General features: G+C 61.9%; 1 protein-coding gene across 1 annotated transcript in view; it reads right to left on the bottom strand.

Annotated features, from left to right (window-relative positions):
* Window positions 1-910: 910 nt before the first annotated feature.
* Window positions 911-18,617, bottom strand: part of OTUD7A (OTU deubiquitinase 7A) — a 36,694-nt gene continuing 18,987 nt past the window's right edge. The window contains 13 exon segments of the mRNA XM_080651666.1: window positions 911-1,310; window positions 1,312-2,516; window positions 3,768-3,852; window positions 3,980-4,094; window positions 5,866-6,015; window positions 6,918-7,045; window positions 7,942-8,057; window positions 9,796-9,923; window positions 11,142-11,243; window positions 12,071-12,289; window positions 13,447-13,629; window positions 14,036-14,190; window positions 15,240-15,332. Coding sequence (XP_080507792.1) covers window positions 1,046-1,310; window positions 1,312-2,516; window positions 3,768-3,852; window positions 3,980-4,094; window positions 5,866-6,015; window positions 6,918-7,045; window positions 7,942-8,057; window positions 9,796-9,923; window positions 11,142-11,243; window positions 12,071-12,289; window positions 13,447-13,629; window positions 14,036-14,186 — 2,847 coding nt within the window. The 5' untranslated portion in view covers window positions 14,187-14,190; window positions 15,240-15,332 and the 3' untranslated portion in view covers window positions 911-1,045.

The following is an 18,617-nucleotide window of genomic DNA, read 5'->3' as shown; positions in this document are numbered from 1 at the left end:
ACCCCCACCCCCACCCCCACCCCATAGGAATGGCTGCCCTGTACCTGGCTGAACCCAGACAGATGCGGGTGGGGTGGGGTGGGGGTGGGAAAGAGGCGCAGCCTGGGGTCCAAGCAGCCTCGTGCGGGTTTCACAGTGACCAGAGGCTCCATGCCTCGCCTCTCTCCCCGGGGGCACCGGCCACAGGCCTCTACGGAAGAGTCTTCGGAGGAGAACGGGGGGCAGCAGGCTGGCAGTTCAGAGCCTGGCTTTTGGGACCTAAGAAGTCTTTGGGGCTCCAGCCGCCTGAGCTGCCCATCACGGGGGGGGGGGGGGGGGGAATGGGGAGGGACATCGCCACACCTCACCGCGCCCTGCGAGGTAGGTTGTCCTCCGGTGCCCATCCTGACGGCGGTGCCCGAGGCCCGGATGGCAGTGTCAGTGGTGCTCCAGCGGGGGTGGGGGGTAAGGGGTGGTGGTGGGGGGGAAGAGGGGAGGCCCTGTGGGGGGAGGCTTGGCTTATGAGATGGAGCCTAAAGGGCCACAGGGAACCACCAGAGCGGGGGGCGCGCCAGGCCAAGTGCCTCCTCTCCTCCAGGAGCCCGGGAGGGGAAGCAGGTGGCGCCCACCGCGGAGCTTCTCCATCCCGGGTGGTCCCGAGCGCACCCACGCTGACGGCTGCATGGAAGAGGTCAGTGGCTGACGTAGGAAAAAAGGAAAAAAATAAAAAATAAAAGCATGTAAAACACTCCCTTCTAAAAACAAAGGGCTGCAAATTTCCTTTATTTCGGAACAAAAATACTCTTGCAATGGCTGTGAGTGTCCACGGGACCAGGCGGATGCGAGCGCGCACCCACTGCCGGCGGTATGACTTGACTCCTATCCGTCTACTACCTGAGTGGGGTCAGTGTAGGTTCAGGCACCAGTAGGAACGTGGGACCCGACACGTACGTACACGGCACTGACACGCGGGGTCGCCGGCCGGCCTTCCGGGTGACCAGGGCGCGTAAAAGAAAGACACCGAGAGCATGGAAAGCGGTCCTTCCCGGGGCGGGGGGGCGCGCGCTCAGGGCCGGGCCCCGCGCGCCTCCCGCCGCCGCCGCAGCTCCTCCCGGTAGCAGTACGAGCACAGGTGCTCCGTCTCCGCGCGCCCGTAGAAGGCGCAGTTCTCCCGCTGGCACCGCTGCTGCGCCAGGCCCGGCCCGCCGCGGCCACCCTCACCGTTCGAGCGCACGGCCGGCGCGTCGGCGTCCGCGAACTCCAGGCTGTCGCGCGTGGCGCCGAAGCCGTTGGTGTAGGTCTGCGATTTGGGCTCGGCCGCGCCGGCCCCCCCCCGCCGCGCACGCCAGGGCCCCGGGCACGGCGCGCGCCAGCGACTCCACGGTGTTGACGGTGCGCAGGGCGGCGGCGCGCGCGGGGCTGTAGGTCTGCGAGGACAGCGAGCGGTTCTGCTGCGGGTACGTGGCGCACGGCCGCAGCGCGCCCACCGCCGGGGCGCACGGCTCGTCCCGCGCGCCTGCCGCCTGCACGTGGATGACGCTCTGGCGCGCTGGGGGGCTGCGCCCGGGGACGGGTCCGCTGGCGCCGGCGCGCCGTGCGCTCCCAGGGCCCGGGGAGGCCGTGCCGCCAGCCGCCGCGCGCCCAGCCCGCGTGCCGGTCGCTGGCCCGGGGCTCGGGCGCTCCTTGAACTTGAGCACCAGCTGCGTGGGCGGCCCAGCCGGCGGGCCTGGCGAGGCGCGCTCGGCTCCCGGCGCGCCCTCGGCCTCGGGCCTGCGGGGTGGCCGCTTGGCAACGGCCGGGGCGGCGACGGCGGCCTCGCGGCGGCGCTGCTCCTGCTCGGCGCTGAAGCGCTCCTGCGCGCTCGTCAGGTAGTAGCCGATCATCTCCTCGTGGAACTGGTGCCGGTGGCTGGTGAGCAGCAGGCCCGCGAAGATGAACTTGCGCTCGCCCTGCATGGCGGCGCGCAGGATGTTGAGGCTCAGCTTGACGTCGGTGCTGTACTTCCAGGCGTCGCCCCGCGGCCCGCCGCCCTTGTCCGCCGGCGACGCGCCCGCCCCCGCCGCCTTGTCCTTGTCCGTGGGCGACGGCGTGGTCTTCTCCGACGGCGAGGTGCTGGCCGACGTGCCCGACTCCTCCTTGCTGCCCTTGCGCGACTTGGACTTCCGGTCCTTGGCGCGCTCGGGCGCGTCCCCGCCTCCTCCTCCTCCTCCTCCGCCGCCGCCGCCGCCGCTCTTGCCGTTGGTGGAGCCGGCGCGGCCCATCTTGCCGTGCACCAGGCCGCCCAGGCCGCCCATGTTCTTCTTCAGCTTGATGCCCAGCGTCTTGCTGAAGCTGCCCAGCTTGTTGGCCACGGAGTCGGCGCGCGTCTTGTCCTTGTCCTTGCGCGGCTTCTCCTTCTCCTTGTCCTTGCCGTTCTTGCCGTTGTTGCTGTTGGAGTTGCTGCACACCGAGTCGCGGTCCGAGTCCAGGGAGTCGGCCAGGGACTGCACGTCCTCGCCCGCCGAGGCCGTCGGGGATTCCGGCTGCGCCAGCGGGGCCTGTGGCGAGGGGAGGAGGCGGACAGGGAGGGCGGGGCAGGAGGAGAGTCAGAGAGGAGCTGTCCTCGCGTGGGACCCACGGGGAGACCCTGTCCCTGCCCTGCGCGGGCACCCCGGTCCCGAGCCCCAGGGGGAACTTCAGGGAAGGCCCTTCCGCGGGGAGCGCAGAGGCTCAGGTGCCCGAGGGCGGGAGGGGCCCTGGCCTGCCTGTCTGCTCAGGGCCCCCGCGTAGGATGTGGGGTCACCACGGCCTGGCCCTTGCTCATTGCCGAACCGAACCGAGGGCGCCCAGCCCCAGAGCCTCCGGATTCTAGGTCGGGAGGCGCCGCCTCCGCGCCTCTCTTGGGTGCGAGGCAGGTACACCCCCAGCAGCGCGGGGCAGCCTGCGGGCACCTGGGGGGGGGGGGGCACGCTCGATCCCCACTAGGGGGCGTGCAGGAGGCAGCCGGCCCACAATTCTCTCTCATCAGGGATGTTTCCCTCTCTCCCTCTCCCTTCCTCTCTCTCCAAAAATAAATAGAAAATATTAAAAAAAAATTACAGGTGAAGGTTGAAGTGTGTCCTGGGCCCCGATACTGCCTTGAACACCATCCCCGCTTTACGACCCATAAACCGACGTCTGGGGGGGACCACGTATTTGCACGTTTTCTTTTCTTTTTCTTTTTTTAAAAAACAAGCCCCTTTCCCTGGGGTTCCCTCCTGAGCTAACAAAACATCGTCAGGCAGATGCTTAGAGCGACTCCCTCTCGGCAGCTGGAAGCGGGGGAGAGACGCGGGGCGCGCGGAGGACCAGCGCGCGGGAGGGTCCCCGGCTTCCCCAGGACCCCCTCCCCCCGCCACGTGGCGTCTCAGGAACCCCGCCCCGCGCAGCACCTGGTCCGCATCTCGCACACCTCGTTGGTGCGGGGACGCGCCCACGGTTTGCTTTCGGAGCGGGCGTGTGCATTCTCTCCCCGGGGAAAACGCAGGAGAGAAAAACAAAAACACACAAAAACCCTGGCAGGAGCCCGCGCACCCACGCGCACGGGAACCGCCGGAAGTTCGTCCCGCCAGAGCCTGGGGGTCGGGGGTTCCCTGCAAGGCTGGGCCGGAGCGGGGTAGGGGGTGAGGGGTGGGGTCCCCGGCGTAGCCCGGGGCAGGCGAGCCCCACCCGGACCGTGTTTGGGAGGAAGAAGCATCGGTTCTGCTGGGCGCCCAGCCCATTGGGCCGCGTGCGCACGGTCGCCTCCTGGGCCCGCGCGCCAGGCTCACCCGCGTCTCCGAGGGGATCCGGATCCACGTCACGTTCATGTAGCTGTGCAGCAGGTTCAGCTTGGCCTCCAGCGACAGGATCAGGCTGCAGCGGAGGAAGACACCGAGGGAACCGTGAGCCGGAGGCGCGGGGGCGGTGGGGGGCGGGCAGCCGGGGCGCAGAGGCCGGGAGGGTCCGGGGCGGGGAGGAGGGGGCGCAGGGCAGGGCTTACTGCGCCAGCCGCGCGTTGTCGCTGTCGTCCTTGCCCCACTCCCAGTCCTTCCCCGGGTCCACCGCGAAGTGCAGCGGCAGCAGCTTGTGCTCCGAGTCCGTGAGCGGGATCACGGCTGGAACAGAAGACAGAGCCGCGGTGCCAGGTGGCCCAGCGCGGCTGGAGGCGAGGCTAGAGGTCCCCCTGTCCCCCCCGCCCCGCGCCGTCCCGCCCCGCAACCCCAGGGGGCGCGGGAAAGGGAGTTCCAAGACCAGATGTCTCCGTGAGTAAGTCAAGCCGAGGGAGCCAGACAACATCTGTGCCCGCCGGGGCGCTAGGAGCCCAGGACTCCGCGGCCGGCCGGGGTTCCCGGGGTTCCCGGGGGTTCCCCCAGGACCCACACAGGAGTCTAAGGAACTGGGCGGCGCGCAGCACCCGGCGTCCCCATCTCGCAGGCAGAGTTGTGTGGGGACTTGCCCACGTCTTGTGTTCGGAGTGGGCGTGCGTAAACAGGGCGCAAAAAAAAGGCCCCTCGCAGGCGTGGGGGGCAGGCGCAGGCCCGGTGCACCCTCCTGCCCCACAGCTGGGCTCCACCTCCGCCACCCCACCCGCCTGGGAAGCAGATGTGGCGGCACCCCCACAGGTGGGGAAGGCGGCGGAGCCCCCAGCCCCGGGGGGCCTGGGCCCCCTCTCTCAGGGCGAGCCCTCGGCCTCTCCCCGGCGCCTCCCCTGGCGGCCAGATGTTGGCCTGGCCGGGATCCAGGCACAGGTGAGCCTTTGGGGTCCGCGAGCCTCAGGCCCCGCCCCTGCCCTGGGCCTGCCGCCGCCTCCTCCTCCTCCTCCTCCTCCTCCTCTCCCCTCTCTCCAGGGTCTGGCCAGGCCCCCCGGTATCAGGCCCCCCGGATTCCTGGCAGAACAAAAGGCCAATAAACGAGCAAGAATCCCAGGCTGCGCACAGCAGCGGGGGCATCTCCCTCGCACCGACTCCAGCCTGCCCTCTGGTGTTGCTAAGGAGGACGTGCAATCCTGGGGGACGGCCCCCACTCCAGCCCCCACTCAGCCGGCCGAACCCCAGGCTCCAGCACACGGAGCCAAAGGCCACAATTTTGTTGTTGGTACTCCTCACCCGAGGATATTTTCCCATTGATTTTTTTTTTAGAGAGAATGGAAGGGAGGGGGTGAGACCGAGAGAGACATCCATGTGAGAGAGCCACGGGCTGGCTGCCTCCCGCACGTGCCCGCACCATGGCGCAGGCTGGGAATCGAACCTGCAACCCGGGCACGTGCCCTTGACCGGAATCGAACCCCCGGGGACTCTTCAGTCCGCGGGCTGACGCTCTATCCACGGAGCCACACCGGCCGGGGGCCAGGACCCGTTGTAAACAAACACCGTGGCTCTTTACAGCAGTGAAACCGGGAAGCCTTTGTTCTAGAACAGGGGTCGGCAAACTGCGGCCCGCGAGCCCCATGCGCCTCTCTGGCCCCTTGAGGGTGTGGCTCTTCCACACAATACCACGTGCGGGCGCGCACGTCCAGGGCGACGGAAACTTCGTGGCCCGTGCGCGGAAGTGGGGTTTCGGCTCTCCCGAGAAACCTCCATCGTCGTCCTGTGGATATCTGGCTCTGTGGACTAACGAGTTTGCCGACCGCTGTTCTAGAACAGTACTCGGCTTGAGGCCGTTTCTGTGGGTCCACCGTGGGTGTCAGGAGAGGCCTACCCACCTCCTGGCTACGCTTCCCAGTCCCCAGTGTTTAGGGGGGACAGGGAGAGGGAGAGGGAGAGGGAGAGGGAGAGGGAGAGGGAGAGGGAGAGGGAGAGGGAGAGGGAGAGGGAGAGAGACAGACATCGGCGATGAGGGAGAGTCATGGATCGGCGCCTGCGGTCGCCCACCGTGCCCCGGGCCTACCTTGCTCCCGTTGCTGGTCCCGCTGCTCCATGGACACGAGGGCAGAGAAATGCGCTTGGTCGTAGGCGAGGACCAGCGGGGAGCAGTGGCAGCGGTTGGGAGGCACCTCCAGGGGCAGGTAAATCCCTCCGAACGGGATCGGGGCGAAGGCTGTGGACACAGACAAGGTGAGGGTGTGGGGAGCCGGCAGGGGCAGCGTGGACGGCACCCTCACCCCGCAGGGGTTACGGGGACCCCGGTTCTTCCAAGGCTTTCCTGGGCGGGGGGAGGGGGGCTTTAGTTTCCATATGTTTTTTTTTAAAGAAACTGATTTCAGCCCTAACTGGTGTGGCTCAGTGGATAGAGCATCGGCCTGCGGACTGAAGGGTCCCGGGTTCGATTCCGGTCAAGGGCATGTACCTTGGTTGTGGGCACATCCCCAGGTGGGGGTGTGCAGGAGGCAGCTGATCAATGTTTCTCTCTCATCGATGTTTCTAATGCTCTCTCCCTCTCCTTTCCTCTCTGTAAAAAATCAATAAAATATATATATTTTTAAAAAGAAACTGATTTCAGAGAGGAAGGAAGAGGGGGAGAGAGAGAAACATCCATGATAAGAGAGAACCACGGATCGGCTGCCTCCTGCACGCCCCACACTGGGGATCGAGCCCTGAACTGGAATCGAACCGTGACCTCCTGGTTCACAGGACGACGCTCAACCCCGGAGCCACGCCGGCTGGCATCCTCTGCACGCTTTCAAGTTCTTCAAGTAAAAGCCCGCCTCCTCCAGGAGGCCCCCCTTGGATTCCTCTAGCTCAGTGGTCGGCAAACTCATTAGTCCACAGAGCCAAATATCAACAGGACAATGACTGAAATTTCCTTGGAGAGCCACATTTTTTAAACTTAAACTTCTTCTAACACCACTTCTTCCACATAGACGCGCCCAGGCCGTGGTATTTTGTGGAAGAGCCACACTCCAGGGGCCAAAGAGCCACACGTGGCTCGCGAGCCGCCGTTTGCCGACCACGGCTCTAGACCACCACCCCGCAGCCCTGCGTTGTGATGGGGGGACCCACCTTCTCCGCCCGAGTCCCTCAGCATCGTGTCGGCCACGACCACAATGGGCCTCCTCAGGATGTGGGCCAGGACGAACACGTGGAACTCCTCCAGGCTCTCGTACACGGGGTCCTCGGCGTTGTCCACGCTGCGGGACGGAGAAGGCCAGCTGTCACTGCGCCGAGGCGGGGCCGGGGGGAGGGGGAGGCGGGGGCGTGTGGGAGACCGGACACCCCCCTCCGATGGGACCTCCACGGGCCCGGGCCAGCGCAGCACCACACGAGTCCATCGTCCTCCCACGCTCCCAGCTGAGGACAAAACGCACACGTCCCTGCCCTCCACCCCGCCCCCTCCAAGCCTGGAGGTCTTCCTGGTGGCAGAGGCGGCCACTCGGAGCTCGTGGGAACATGGGGGCCGGCTCTTTGGGTCAAGTAAGGAGGACGCAGTAGGGGCAGGAGAGAGCCTGGCTTCCCGGCCTCCCTCTGCTGCTGGCACTTGGGCTCAATCCTCACGCTCAGGGGCCATGGCTACCGAGGTCTGAGGGGCTTTCTTTTATTTTATTTATTTTTTTAAAATTTTTATTGATTTCAGAGAGGAAGGGCGAGGGAGAGAGACATAGAAACATCCGTGATGAGAGAGAATCATGGATCCGCTGCCTCCTGCACGCCCCCTCCTGGGAATGGAGCCTGCAACCCAGGCATGTGCCCTTGACCGGGAATCGAACCCGGGACCCTTCAGTCCACAGGCTGACGCTCTATCCACTGAGCCACACCGGCCAGGGCTGGGGGGCTTTCTAAGAAATCCCCCCATGGATGAGGGCGGGATGGCCCTCCCCAGCCCCTGCCTGGGCTCAAACCCCCCCCTTTCCCCCCCACCCCCCCGCTCAGGGCACAGCTGGCTCTGAGACCTTCATCCCCAAGTAGAATTTAGCGTCTGGAGGCTGGAGTTTCTGTGTCCCCTGATCTCGGGGTGCCACGTGCTCCCTGGTACCGCCCCCCTGCCGCCCTGGCCCGTGGAGGGAGGGGGAGCTGGGGCTGCACTTACCCCCCGCCCGTGCCGCTGCCGTTCCTGCCGAAGTGCGTGCGCGGCTCGCTGGAGGCCAGTTTGAGCAGCTCCGTCCACTCGCGCTCCCACTCGTCCTCGGTGTACACCAGCCCTGACTGGCACAGGACGTGGGGTCACCGGGCAGGGGCCGGGGGGATGGCGGCCCCTCCCCCGCCCCAGCCAGGACAGTCGGGCAGCCCGCTGGACCTCCCGGCTCGGTGCAAGCCCACCAGGACCCTGGCGGGCACACCTGTGAGTGGCACCGACTGTCACCATGTCTGACCATCGTTTTCAGAACCCTATCTCTCATTTCAGTGCCGTCGGGGGGGGGGGGTCCACCCAGCACCAAGCGGCGGGGGCGGGGGGGGGGGGCGCGACCTGCACAGGCTTGAGGCCGGCCATGAGAAAGTCTAAAGGGCCGAGGGCCAACGTGGCAGGCAGATCCCGCCCCAGGGACGGCCGCGGGCCAGCGTGCGTGTGTTCAGGGCGCCGGGGCGTCCCCGCACCACGGGGCGCGGCCGTGGGCACAGCCAGGCCTGCACGTGGCCTTGAGACCGCCCCCCCCCCCCCAGCAGGGCCCGACCTCTGAGGGCGAGGACGGTGGGTTTTCGTGATTCTCTGGCGCGAGCGGATGCGTGCTCACTGCGTTAGGGGTAGGCCAGTGGCTCCCAGCCTTGTCCTGGCCACGCCCCAGCTAAGCGTCTCTAACATCCTGGCCCCCCCACCCCGCCCCCGTGACACAGAATTCTTATTATTCACAAAGGGAACTCCCGTTCACGTGGAGGAAGCCTCAAAGGCCATGAACGTGGTCTACACAAGCTTCCCAAGAACATGGCATCCGTGAGAGAGAGAAATAAAAGGATGAAAGGACAGTGGACGTCCTGAGGAAGAGATCACTGAGGAATTGGTGAATAATAATAATAATAATAATGATGATATGAAGGGATATGAAAAAAATGGCAAATAAAGTTTTAAAACATGAGAACAGAGATGCATAAATATGTCACCGTATATATTTATAGACCAGGGGTGGGCAAACTTTTTGACTCGAGGGCCACCATGGGTTCTTAAACTGGACCGGAGGGCCGGAACAAAAGCATGGATGGAGTGTTTGTGTGAACGAATAGAAATTCAAAGTAAAGGAGCGGAGGGGAGAGCAAGAGAACTGGATAAAACAGCCGGATCCGGCCCGCGGGCCGTAGTTTGCCCACGGCTGCCCTGGACACTCCTTCTCCCAGCCTCTCCCTCTCTTTGATTGTCTGCCTGCTCACTAAGAAAACACACACCCAACAACACAATGCTCAGAGACCTGGGTTTAGGTGCAGGCCTCCTCAAACTACGGCCCGCGGGCCACAGGCGGCCCGCCGAGGACATGTATCTGGCCCGCCGGGGGCCGCTGCCTGTCCTGCTTAGCAGCCGACGTGTCCCGGGCCCGCAGTGCGCATAGGAATTGGTTCATCGTTTGTTTTTGTTTTTTTAAACTATAGTCCGGCCCTCCAGCGGGCCGTAGTTTGCCCAAGGCTGTTATAGACTGTCTACGAGGCCCCTCGAACCCTAAGACATGCAAAACATTCACTGTGAATAAGGCCTTCTCGAATCGCCCCCCTGAAACATCAACTGCCCCCCCTGTGGGGCGTGTGCCCACGCTGGGAACCACTCACTGGCAGGCTCACCCTCCGTGGGTCCAGCTCTGAGGCTGGAGGTGCCCTACGCGTCCCAGCAGCCACTCCTCCGCCTGACCTCAGGCACGGACCTGGCCTCGGGGGCCCAGCTCCCAACTCCTGGGGCCTCCCACGGCGGGCGCCCGGAGGAGGTGGGGGTCCCGGGGGACGGGGGGGGGCGGCGGGCACCCACCTCCTTGTTCTGCTGCGTCTGCTGCCAGCGCCACCTCCGCTTCAGGGCCTCCCGCTCGGCCCCCGTCCGCATCATGGTGTAGAGAGCTTTCCGCAGGACCAGGTCACGGTCGTGGAAGCCCCACATGCCTGCAGCGGGGGCGGGGACGGGGCGTGCGTGAGGAGGGGGACACACGTCGGGAGGGAGACGTAGCCTCCCACATCGGCGCTGCACAGAGCTAACCCACCCGTCTCCGCGCGGCTCCCACCATCTGCCCGCGGCGCTCCCGGCCTCCCCGTGCCCTGACTTCCCGCCTTCATGCTTTACCCATGTGGGCTCCCTGCCTGGAATGTCCCTTTTATTAAAAAAAAAAAAAAATTATACTATGCTGCCGTAAAAAAGAAGGAATTACTACCATTTGTAGGCACCTGGATGGAATTGGAGAACATTATTCTAAGTGAAATAAGCCAGTCAATGAAAGAAAAATACCACATGATCCCACTCATTTGGGGATAATGAAAAACAGTATAAACTGATGAACAAAAAGATAGTTACAGAGGCAGTAAAGCATCAAACAGACTGTCAAATTACAGTGGTAAGGTTAGGGAGAGGTGTGGGAAATAAGAGATCAACTGAAGGACTTGTATGCATGTATATAAGAGTAACCAACGGATGCAAAACATTGGGGGGTGAGGGCATGTATGGGAGTGGGGTGGGGGTGGGGGGCAATGGTAAGATATGTACACATATAATACCTTAATAAAAATTTGAAAAAAAATAAATAAATAAAATAAAATAAAATAAAAAAATAAAAAAATTATATATATATATATATATATTTTTTATTGATTTCAGAGACAGGGAGGGAGAGAGAAACATCAATGAGGAGAGAGCATCATTGATCGGCTGCTTCTAGCATCCTCCTACAAGCCCACTACCCGACCGGGCAGGTGCCCTGACCCGCAATCGAACCGTGACCTCCTGGTTCACAGGCTGACGCTCCCCCCCTGAGCCACCCCCGTCATCTGGACCTCTTTCTCACACTCTCAGGTTCTTCGAGTCTCAGCAAAACCCCGCCTCCTCCGGGAAGCCCCCTTTGATTTCTCTAGATCCCCCTCCCCGGCCGTTCCACTGAGTCCCCCTCCTACCACGACAGGTCTTTCCTCGCGTGTTTTCTACGTCTCGCTCGCCCCCCCCCGTCCCCCGCCCCACCCCTAAACCTGCCAGGGGACTCCTCCAGATGGCAGCGATGCCCGTGGCTCTGCTGAGGCCGTGTCTGTGCTTCACCAATGCCCGGAGCGGGCCTGGGCGCTGCCCCCCGCCCCCCGCTCCGTCCCGTCCCGTCCCGTCCCCGCCGCGGAGCTCACCCAGGGAGGCGGCGTGCAGGAGGCAGTTCCCGTCGCCGGTCGTGGCCAGCGGAAGGAGACGCTTGCAGCTGGTGCACACCGTGGACCACCAGTTCAGGCGACCTGCGGCAGAAGCTCGTCTTATTCCGCATTCTTTTTTCTTTTTTTTTTTTTTTTTTAAATATATTGATTTCAGAGAGGAAGGGAGAGGGGGCAGAGGGAGAGACATCCATGATGAGAGAGAGAGTCCCTAGATCGGCTGCCTCCTGCACGCCCCACTTGGGCATGTGCCCGTGACGGAGAATCAAACCCGGGACCCTTCAGTCCGCAGGCCAACGCTCTATCCACGGAGCCAAACTGGCTAGAGCGGACGTCCTCAAACTACGGCCCGCGGGCCACGTGCGGCCCGCCGAGGACATGGATCCGGCCCGCCGGGGGCCGCTGCCTGTCCTGCTTAGCAGCCGACGCGTCCCGGGCCGGCAGTGCGCATAGGAATTTGTTCATAGTTTTTTTTTTTAAACTATAGTCCGGCCCTCCAACGGTCTGAGGGACAGGGAACTGGCCCCCTGTTTAAAAAGGTTGAGGACCCCTGGGCTAGAGGGTTTCCAGAACCTCAGGGGAAGGTGGGGCAGGGGCTATTTTTTCTTTCTTTTATTTTTTAAATTCTACAGAGGAGAAGGGAGAGGGGGAAAGAGAGAGAGAGAGAGAGAGAGAGAGAGAGAGAGAGTAGCATCGATGGGAGAGAGACACATGGACTGGTTGCCTCCCACACACGCCCCAACCAGGACCGGGAATTGAACCCGCGACTCTGCGGCGCGTGGGCTGACACCCTGACCATTGAGCCGCACCAGCCAGGGCCGCCCGCATCTCTCCTGCTCTCTGACGTCAGGGAGACCCAGCCCGCCGGTCGCCTGAGCCCCGGGCCCGGGACCGTGGGAGGTGCCGCTCACCCGCCTGCTCCAGGGCCACCATGGTGGCCTGCTCGATCAGGTCCCGCTCGATAAAGCTCCTGAAGTCCTCGCTGTACACGCTCAGGTCCGGCAGCTGGAAGGTGTAGATGGGCATCTCCAGGGGGCACTGCTCGCTGCTGCACTCGCTGGCCACGTGGGACCGCGCCAGGGACACGATGGCGGAGCTGGCGTGGGAGATGCCCCGGGACAGGCGTTTCTCTGGGGGGAGGAGAGACGGGGGGGGGGGGGGAGACCGAGGTTCTGATTCAGCTGGGACGCTGGGGCCCGGCGAACAGAATCAAACCCGACGCTCAGTCACCACAGTTCGGCGGGTGCGTGAGCGTGCGTGTGTGCGTGTATGTGCACGTGTGTGAGTGTGCGTGCGTGCATGTGCACGTGTGTGTATGTGCACAGGTGTGAGTGTGTGCGTGCATGTGTGTGCATGTGTGTATTTGCACGTGTGTGGGTGTGCGTGCGCGCGCGTGTGCATGTGTGCACGTGTGTATGTGCACTGTGTGAGTGTGCATGTGTGTATGCATGTGCATGTGTGTGAGTATGCGCGTGTGAGTGTGCATGTGCGTGCGTGCATGTGTGTTTGTGCACGCGTGTGAGTGTGCATGTGTGCATGTGTGCATGCGAGTGTGCGTGTATGCACGTGCATGTGTGTGTGCATGCGTGCATGCGTGTGAGTGTGCATGTGTGTATGTGCATGTGCGTGAGTGAGCGTGTGTGCATGTGTGTGTGCGTGCATGTGTGAGTGTGCGTGCGTGTGTGTGTGTGTGTGTGTGAGACCTAATGCAACAGGAGACACATGGATTTCGTTGTGTAAATAGAAAGAAAGTGAAATTATTTCAGATGCAAGGACTATAGAGTTAGAAAACCCAAGCGATTAGAATAGTCTTAGTAAGAAAATCAGTAACACGACGAGAGAGAATCATGGGCCCACTGCTTCCTGCACACCCGCCCCCCTACTGGGGATCGAGCCTTTGGATTGTTAGAGAGAGCGGAAGAGCGAGGGAAAGACAGAGAGGCACATCGATGCGAGAGACACATCGACGGGTTACCTCCTGCCTGGGCTGAGGAGGAGCCTGTCCCCAAGGTACGTGCCCTTGACCGGAATCGAACCCGGGACCCTTTGGTCCGCAGGCCGGCGCTCTACCCACTGAGCCACGCCGGCCAGGCCCCCATTTGTCTTTAGACGTTTGCTCAGAGTTTTCCTTTTCCTTTTGGGTTCAGCACGGGAAACCCAGACCCTCGGCAGGGGTTCCCCATGGGACAGCCCGGGAAGGGGGTGGACTTGGGGGCTCAGGCACCGGGGGGGGGGGGGTGAGACAGCGGGGGGGGGGGGGGGCCGGGCTGGGACCCTCGGCGGGCACCTTGGGCGATGTCGTCCTGTCTTGGCAGGCAGGCCCGCTCCGCCTTGGGCCCGGGCTGGGCGGGCTCGCGCTCCGGCGGCTTGGGGCCCCGGCCCTCGTTGAACGCGTGCGGGAGGTTGGCGGTGTGCACCTGCCGGAGCTGCTCATAGTCGCTCAGGGCGGCCGACAGGTCCCAGTTTTTGCCTGTGGACGAGAAAGGACGACGGGAGGTGGCCGGGCCGGCACGGCTCCGTGGGTGCGCGTCAGGCGACCTAGGAACCAGGAGGTCCCGGGTTCGATTCCCGGTCAAGGGCACACGCCCGGGTTGCGGGCTCCATCCCCAGGAGGGGGCCGTGCAGGAGGCAGCCGATGCGTGATTCTCTCTCCTCATGGATGTTTCTCTCTCCCCCCCTCCCCCTTCCTCTCTCAAGTCAATGAAAATATATTTTAAAAAAATAGCAAAAATCACGTCCCCACCATCGCCTTCATTCTAAAGAGTCCACGTGCCACGGCGGCCCAGTAAGAGGCCTCTTTCCCTTTGCCCCTGGGGCGGGGGGGGGGGCGGTGGTGGCTCCCGAGAGGGAGGTGGGGGCGCGAGGAGGGTGCTTACCTTCCAGCAGGTCTCTGGCCAGACCAGGTTCTGCCCCCGTGGACCGAACAAAGTCTGACAGGACTGCGTCCATATCAAGAGTCATGGGATCGCGCAGAAGGGCCGCCCAACCCTCGGCCGAGGTGGGGTTGGGGAGCAGGCTAGAGACCATCCATCTGCAGGGAGGACGGGAGAGCGAGGGTCACGGGCGTGGCCGTGGGCCTGGGCGCAGGCGGAGCCCTGCCCGCCCGCCGGGGCATCTATACGCGTATTGCTCCTCCTTATCCGAGGTTACTTTTCCATTGATTCTTACTTATTTATTTTTTAAAAATATATTTTATTGAATTTTTTTACAGAGAGGAAGGGAGAGGGAGAGAGAGTTAGAAACATCGATGAGAGAGAAACATCGATCAGCTGCCTCCTGCACAACTTCTACTGGGGATGTGCCCGCAACCAAGGTCCATGCCCCTGACCGGAATCGAACCCGGGACCCTTGAGTCCGCAGGCCGATGCTCTAGCCGCTGAGCCACACCGGTGAGGGCTCCATTGATTTTTAGAGTGAGTGGAAGGGAGGGGGGGAGAGAGAGAGAAACATCGACGTGAGAGAGAGACACATCCACTGGTTGCCTCCCGCACGGGCCCCCATCATGGCCGGGAATCGAGCCTGCAACCGAGGTACGTGACCTTGACCGGGATTCGAACCCGGGACCCGTCAGTCCTGGGACTGGTGCTCCATCCACTGAGTCACACCGGCTGGGTCTGCTGGGACCAAGTTTTGGGCTGGGTTTGGCACAACGCCCTGACTCTCCATGTCAGACGTTCAATCCTAACAGTCGAACTCGCCAGGCACCTCCGGGGCGGGGGGGGGGGGGGCAATTTTTGTGAGGTGTAGCTAGAAAGTGAGAAAACGATTGGATCTCCCCAGCCGGCGTGGCTCCGCGGTTGAACGTCAACTTACAAACCAGGAGGTCACGGTTCGATTCCCGGTCAGGGCACATGCCCGGGTTGCGGGCTCGATCCCCAGTAGGGGGCGTGCAGGAGGCAGCCGATCCAGGATTCTCTCTCATCATGGATGTTTCTCTCTCTCTCTCCCCCTTCCTCTCTGACATCAATAAAAATATTATTTTTAAAAATGAAATCACTGGAGGAGGGGAGGAAAGGGGAGGAAAGGGGGAGATGTCGTGAAACTATCAATAAAAACGTATTAAAAAGAGAATGATTGGACCTGATGTTTGCGGCACCAGCTAAGAGACTGTCTTCTTCCCTCCGTCCAGGCCCTGGAGCCGTGCCCGGGAGTCCGCTCTCTCGTCACCTCCACCTGGGGGACGAACCAGAGGACACAGCTCGTTACGCTCACACCCTCGGGCGGGCAGGGAGGCGTGGCCCCTGGTCACGCCACGAGGTTGTCTGTGGGGCCGACCGCCCGCGGCCACACCGCTGCCTGCAGACGCTTGTCCGCCGGCCGGCCCCCGGCCCCCCGCTTCCGGAGGCTTCTCGCCGTCCCTCGTGTTAGCCAGCACCTACCTGCCACAGCCCACAGCTGTTTTTAACCTCCCACCAGACACCACCGCGATACACCGCCTCTCAGCTTCCCCCCTACCCCCCTTTATTGCGGTAACACATACGTCACACGCGACTCACCATCCTGCCCTGGGTGAGTGTACAACGTGGTGGCATTAAGGGCATTCCTGCTGCGGGGGCAGCCACCCCCACCGTCCATCCCCAGAATTTTTAACATCCTCCCCGGACGAAAGCCCGGCCCCCCCCATTGGACTCGAACTCCCCGTCACCTCCCCGGCCCCTGGCGACCGCCCGCCATACTGCGTTCTGTGGCTGATGCTGACGACACGGGGAACCTCGCAGAGGTGACCTGTGGGTCACGTGTCCTTTTGTGAGGGGCCGAGTCAGGTCAGCTCAGCATCACGTCTTCAAGGTTCGTCGGCGTGGGGGCGTGTGTCAGAATGTCTCTTCTTTTTAAAAAAAAAAAAAAATATTTGGCCGAAACCAGTGTGGCTCAGTGGCTAGAGCGTCGGCCTGCAGACTGAGGGGTCCCGGGTTCGATTCCGGTCAAGGGCATGGACCTTGGTTGCGGGCACATCCCCAGTGGGAGGTGTGCAGGAGGCAGCTGATGGATGTTTCTGACTCTCTATCCCTCTCCCTTCCTCTCTGTGAAATATCAATAAATATATTTAAAAAATATATATTTGTATCGATTGCAGAGAGGAAGGGAGAGGGAGAGAGAGAAACATCAATGATGAGAGAGAACCCTGGATCGGCTGCCTCCCGCACGCTCTCTACTGGGGACGGAGCCCGCGACCCGGGCCTGTGCCCCTGACCGGGAACCGAACCGGTGACCTCCTGGCTCATGGGTCGACGCTCCACCACGGAGCCACGCCGGCCGGGCCGGACTCCCTTCTAAGCCGCCAGCCTGTGCCACCTGGCGAGCTCACCTGGCGCCATGCTCTCCTAGGCCAGCCAGCATGCACCTGGGCTCCTGCCACTCTGCCGCCCCTGCTCAGTCCCGCGGGCCCCTCCACGGCCACGTGACCTGCAAATGACACAGGTGCCGGGGGCTCACCCTGCGATCGCTTCCGCTCACTCCCACTTCCTCCTCGGAGCCGGCTGAGCTAAGAGGCACCGTGTGAATTCCTGGAGCTTTGCCAACAAGCACGCCCGACGCGTCCACTTTATTTTTTTCTTTCCTTCCACCCCCCCTCCCCACCCCCTCGGCGAGCTGGCTTCAGAAGGGCGACTCTGCCCAGGGCCTCACGCGGAATTCCCTGTGAACTAGCATGGGAAGGGCGGTGTTGATCCAGCCAGGTTAGTCCCATGACCCTGTGTGGTCTTCCTTTGCGTTCCTCACGTCTAAGTAGTCTCTCCCGCCGCCCCCGGCCCCCTCCCTCCCGGTGCTTCTCTCCTAGAATACTTGCTTTTGGTTACTACCCCATTTCATTTTTTTAAAAAAAATATATTTTATTGATTTTTTTACAGAGAGGAAGGGAGAGGGACAGAGAGCTAGAAACATCGATGAGAGAGACACATCCATCAGCTGCCTCCTGCACACCTCCCACTGGGGATGTGCCCGCCACCAAGGTCCGTGCCCTTGACCGGAATCGAACCCGGGACCCCTCCGTCCGCAGGCCGACGCTCTATCCACTGAGCCGAACCGGTTTCGGCCCCATTTCATTTTTTAAAAATATGTTTTTATTGATTTTATTTGAGAGAGGGAGGAAGGGAGAGAGAGGGGGAGAGAGAGAGAGAGAGAAACATCGATAACGAGAGGGAATCAGGGATCGGCTGCCTCCTGCACGCCCCCCCTCCTGGGGATGGAGCCTGCAACCTGGGCCTGTGCCCTTGCGTGGAATCGAACCCGGGACACCCTTCGGGCTGCAGGCCGACGCTCTATCCACTGAGCCACACGGGCCAGGGCCGTGGCAGCCTTTTGAGCCGAGGCCTAGCGCGAGGGAGCTTCCGCGGTAAGAAGCTGACTTTGGCTGCTGCTTCGAGAGCAGATGGCCGAGGGAGGGTGGGGAGTGGGTGGCGGGAGAGACGCAAGGAGGCGAGGAGGCGATGAGTCAGGATGGCTACGGGCGGGGGGAAAGGGGGGGATGGTCCGGGTGAGGACGGCAGCCATGGGGTGGTGAGAAGTGGTTGAATTCTTGACATACTTCCCAAAAGCTGATTTTTTTTTTTTAAAGAAATGCAAAAGGAGGCAATAAACAAGAGGGGCAGGAAGCAGATGTGAAAGCAAGGAGCGAGCCCAGGATGAGATGGGTGGGCCCTAACCCACATGTGTCACTAATTAAATTAAATGTAGAGACACCAGATGCTCCAGTGAAAAGCCATACGTTGGCAGACCGAGGACGCAAATTCACGAACGATCTGTCTGGGGAAGATGTCGACAAGGCACGGATACAGAAAAGGCGAAATTTAAATGGTAGGTGCCCGGCCGGCGGGCTCGGTGGCTGAGCGTGGACCTAGGAACCGGGAGGTCACGGTTCGATTCCCGGTCAGGGCACACGCCCGGGTTGCAGGCTCGATCCCCCGTGTGGGGGGCGTGCAGGAAGCAGCCGATCCATGATTCTCTCTCATCACTTTCTTTTTTTTTTTTTTTTTTAATATATTTTATTGATTTTTTACAGAGAGGAAGGGAGAGGGATAGAGAGTTAGAAACATCGATGAGAGAGAAACATCCATCAGCTGCCTCCTGCACACCTCCCACTGGGGATGTGCCCACAACCAAGGTACGTGCCCTTGACCGGAATCGAACCCGGGACCTTTCAGTCCGCAGGCTGACGCTCTATCCACTGAGCCAAACCGGTTTCGGCTCTCTCATCACTTTCTCTCTCTCTCTCTCTCTCTCTCTCCCTCTCTCTTCCACTCTGACATCAATAATTTTTTTAATTAAAATGGTAGGAAAGGAACACGCTATGCAAATTGCAATCAGCAGAAAACTGCTGTGGCCCGTCACTGTCAGACAGAGCAGGCTTTGAGGCCGAGGGCACTCACCGGCGACGAAGACAAGTGCTTCGTCATGATGAAGTCACACGTCATAGGCGCAGGGGCAGAAAGGACTTGACCTTGCCGCTGACACGCTTCACCC

Source organism: Plecotus auritus (assembly GCF_963455305.1).
Source record: "Plecotus auritus genome assembly, chromosome: 15".
Lineage (NCBI taxonomy): Eukaryota > Metazoa > Chordata > Mammalia > Chiroptera > Vespertilionidae > Plecotus > Plecotus auritus.
This window is presented reverse-complemented; position numbering and strand designations above follow the sequence as displayed.